The 3868-nt window shown below is 47.0% G+C and overlaps 1 protein-coding gene across 1 annotated transcript; it reads left to right on the forward strand.

Moving 5' to 3' along the window:
• Nucleotides 1-1740: 1740 nt before the first annotated feature.
• On the forward strand, nt 1741-3087 carry Pmar_PMAR027781 (hypothetical protein; the record flags this gene model as incomplete). The annotated part of the gene is made up of 2 exons (XM_002767673.1): nt 1741-2191; nt 2456-3087. 2 exons carry the CDS (start codon nt 1741-1743, stop codon nt 3085-3087), a joined length of 1083 nt encoding a protein of 360 aa, XP_002767719.1.
• Nucleotides 3088-3868: the final 781 nt, after the last annotated feature.

The following is a 3868-nucleotide window of genomic DNA, read 5'->3' on the forward strand; positions in this document are numbered from 1 at the left end:
TGTAGAGGCTCAGCTTGGTGCTGCTGCTATTCCACTGAAGCCAATCCGATCATACAGTTTGGAATCTTGCGATGTTAAAGAGTATTTGGACGGTGAGGAAAATACGTATACAGTTCTTGAAGCACCAGACTGTTCAGCTATACGAAGACCTATACGTAATGGTTCCTCAATTTCGTATGAATGGGAAGTTGCGTGGCGTTGGCTCAACAATGAGGCGCCTACGTCTATATCCTGTCCCGAGGAGTATTCCCTTTCATCCCTAACTCCTGACCAACTATCCTTACTCCACCAGGAGATTGATGCATGGATAGCAGATGGTTGGCTTCTCGAGGTTCCTCCAGAGCAGGAATATAATATTCGATGCTGTTTGCCTATTGTACCTGCCATTAATGAGCTAAAAACTACTCCAGTCCGACCCACACTCAACTTTGCCTACCTCAACTCTTATTGTATTCAAGCTAGCGATCCCTTCGCTGCCGACTGTGGGCGAGAGCTACGACGCTGGCGCCGTTGTCCCCAAGCCCAAGTGCTCGACGTTCGTCGAGCATACCCGTCATTGAAGATTCGTGATGACCTCAGTTGGTACCAGTGCTTGAAGTATAAGGGTCGTTATTATAGGCTTGTCCGTTTAGGGTTCGGAGCGTCTTGTGCTCCGCGATTACTGAAAAATGTATTAGACTTTATTCTTCAAAGTTACCCTTCTACTCTCCGATACTTCGATGATATCTTGGTGACTCGCTTGAATACTCAGTCGGTTGAAGATTTCAAGAAGGTGGTTACTGCTGTACGGAACATCCTATCTCAGAACGGCTTACAAACAAAAGAGCCTGTGGATTTGATAGGATCTGAACTTTTGGGATTGGCAATCTATCTAGACAGTAGTGGTGTATTGCGTTGGAAGCGACGTCGTCCACTAGAAGCTCTTCTTGAATCTATTGAGTCCCGTGTTAATGAGTCACCGCCATTGCCCGCACGAGAGGTTGCTTCATGGCTTGGCAAATTTGTTGCACATGTGCCTAGTGCTGGCTATTTACGTGTCTGTGTTGCTTTTGGTCGTCGTCTTCTAAACCACTCATGTGGTAAAGATCGATCAGCTTGGCCACGACCTATATCTGAAGATGTTCAAGATTACATCAGGAATTTATGTCGTGCTATTCGGCAACATGGTGATCCTGCTTCTGGTCGGTGGCTCTTACCTGATCGTGAAGAGAAGATCAAATGTTGACTAGATGCAAGCGAACTGGCGGAGGCAGTCGTTCTCACCGATCAAGCAGATTCAGTCATCGCTGATGGTTCGTGGCTTGCTCCTACTAGTGATGTTACTAACTCCGGTAAACCATCTACACATATAAATGTGCGAGAGCTGGATGTTATCATCCGAGGTATCAAACACATTATCTTGTATGGGTTTAAAAAAGCTACTATCATAAGTGATTCCCGTAGTGCAATTTCTTGGCTTTCTAAGACGCTAAGTCATCAGAAAGTTGCAACCAAAGGGATGTATAATTTCCTCATCGATCGACGTCTCTCGGTTATTCGTGCGTTGATACGTGAGTATGATCTTACTCTCGATGTGCAGGGGATCTGTTCAGAAAAGAATCTATCAGATTCTCTAACAAGGCTACCGAAGTCCCTGACCGCTAAGCTCCCATTAGGTGCAGCTGTCTTTGTAAACAGCTGGGGGAACGAGGATGGTCAGTCCCGATGGTGGCCTAGACTAGGCCAGACGAGCAACTCTGCATGACTAGGCCGCCTAGTCATGCAGAGTTGCTCGATGCGCAAGCTGCTGAGAACATCGATTGCGATGCTTCTCCTAAGTTTGATGTTCATGATGACCTGGTGTACTACGACGGTGTGCCGTATTTACCGGCTTCTCTACGGCAACAAGTTATTCTGATGCTCCATCAAAGTCTGCTTCATCCAGGTCGAGCTTCGACTTCATCTACGCTGAAAGAGTACTTTCGGTTCCCTAACTTGGACTCTGAGGTAGAGGATGCCCTGGAGTCCTGTCCTGATCAAGTCTGTAAACGAGAGCGGAAGAAAACTTTTCCGCTCAATACTGATACATGCAGGCGGTTGGCTACTAAACCATGGTCCTGTGTGGGCGTGGACATCACGTATGTCTACTCTGTCCCAGTTCTGTCATGTATCTGCGAATTCTCTAGATTCGCTGCTGTACGAGTGCTCCGCGGTGAGTCAGCTGATCAGTTATATGCTGCTCTGCAAAGTATTTTTTGCTCACCTGGGCTTGGTTTCCCAACTTTTGTGAGGAGCGATCGAGGCTCTAAATTTTTAGCCTTACGATCAGTTCTTCAGTCTAGAGGAACAACGTTAGTTCCCTCGAGTGGCCACCGAGGCTCAGCTAATGGTATTTGTGAAAGATTTCACTCTACATTGAAAAGGAGGTTGTTATTCGCACCTAGTCACTATTCGTTACAAGCTCGCCTTAATACAGTTTGTGAAGCTTACAATCGTACGGTCCACGGTTCTACACAGCAAACACCGTTGGAACGTCTCTTCGGTCGTAAGCTCAGGCTTGGTGCAGAACCTCCTTGCCGAGTTCCTCCAGCTGTTGGTGTCTCTCCGTTCGAAGTAGAACAGGAGGTTTGGGTCCTGAAGCCCACAGAACAACGTCGAGCAGGAGCTAGGTTTCTGACCGGTGCCTATAAGATAACTACTACTACCCCATTTGCTTCGCGAGTGCGTAGTGTTGATCATCCCGGTCGAGGTGAACTTGTAGTCACTAACGACAGACTTATTCCGAAAGCGAAAGATGCTGATATTCAACAAGAAGACAGCTCGATGAGTGATGACCACTCCTTTTACTTAAGTTCCGACGATACTCTGTCCGTGTTCTCCTATAATCCTATAGAGGATGTACACGAGCAACTTGCTGATCAGGATAATGGTATCCCTGAAGTTGCCGAGAGTCCACATGCATTATCTAATGATGGTATTGAGGGTCATGGTCCTTCTACTACTATCGGACCAAGAGATCGTCATCCCCCAGTACGTTTTGTTCCCGGTGGTGATCCCCGTGAACTTAGTTTCGATAAGGACGGATACCCTATCGAGCCTCAGCCCTAAGTGACGAACAAGGGGGGCGAGATGTTATAGATGATATTAGTCTCTTTTAGCACGTATGTTCAGAGTATTGGTAGTTGCGCTGTTCGTTCTCTTTACGTGCATAGCTAGTTCATTACGCTATAGTCTCTATGGTATTAAGAAGTCTTTCTACCATCCTTCTCTTGTGGTGTTCGTCCCTGTGGCCGCCAGCTTCTACAACACCGAGTCCCGTGCTCGGCATTCAGGATATACCTCATTGTAGGCTAATGCTGCGATGAGAGATGTATGATTCCTTTCCTGGTAAGTGAAGCTAAGGGACAAGGGCTGATGTTCGACTAGACTCATAACAGTGGCCGGAGAAATCTATTGCCTAGGAGTTCATCAGCTCGGGGAGATCAGCATCATCCTGTCTATAAGGACCTTGCTGTCAACGCCATCAACTATGGTATCATACGACACTGTCGTAACGACAGCAGGAACAGCGCGATATTGCGCTAGCCTGTGCCCATCCAGCCGGAACCATGCAGTTACACCGGTGAGAATGAGGGCGATAGTGGTATCAGTTTCTCCAACATGAGGAAAAAATGGAAAACATTCCACATACAAGAGTGGGTGGCGTCTGAACCACCACTGGCCGCTCGGGCGTTCATCGCGGTCTGTATCGATAAAGAGCTTGTTCCCTACATAGAGGACGAACAAAGCAACCATCTCACTATAGCTCTTAATCGCCGAAGTATTCCACAAACCTCACCCTTATGTTCTCAGATATCTTACTAAGATACTTGAGAACAGAATGGTAAAG

This window comes from Perkinsus marinus, assembly GCF_000006405.1.
Source record: "Perkinsus marinus ATCC 50983 genomic scaffold scf_1104296970268, whole genome shotgun sequence".
In the NCBI taxonomy this organism is placed as follows: domain Eukaryota; phylum Perkinsozoa; order Perkinsida; family Perkinsidae; genus Perkinsus; species Perkinsus marinus.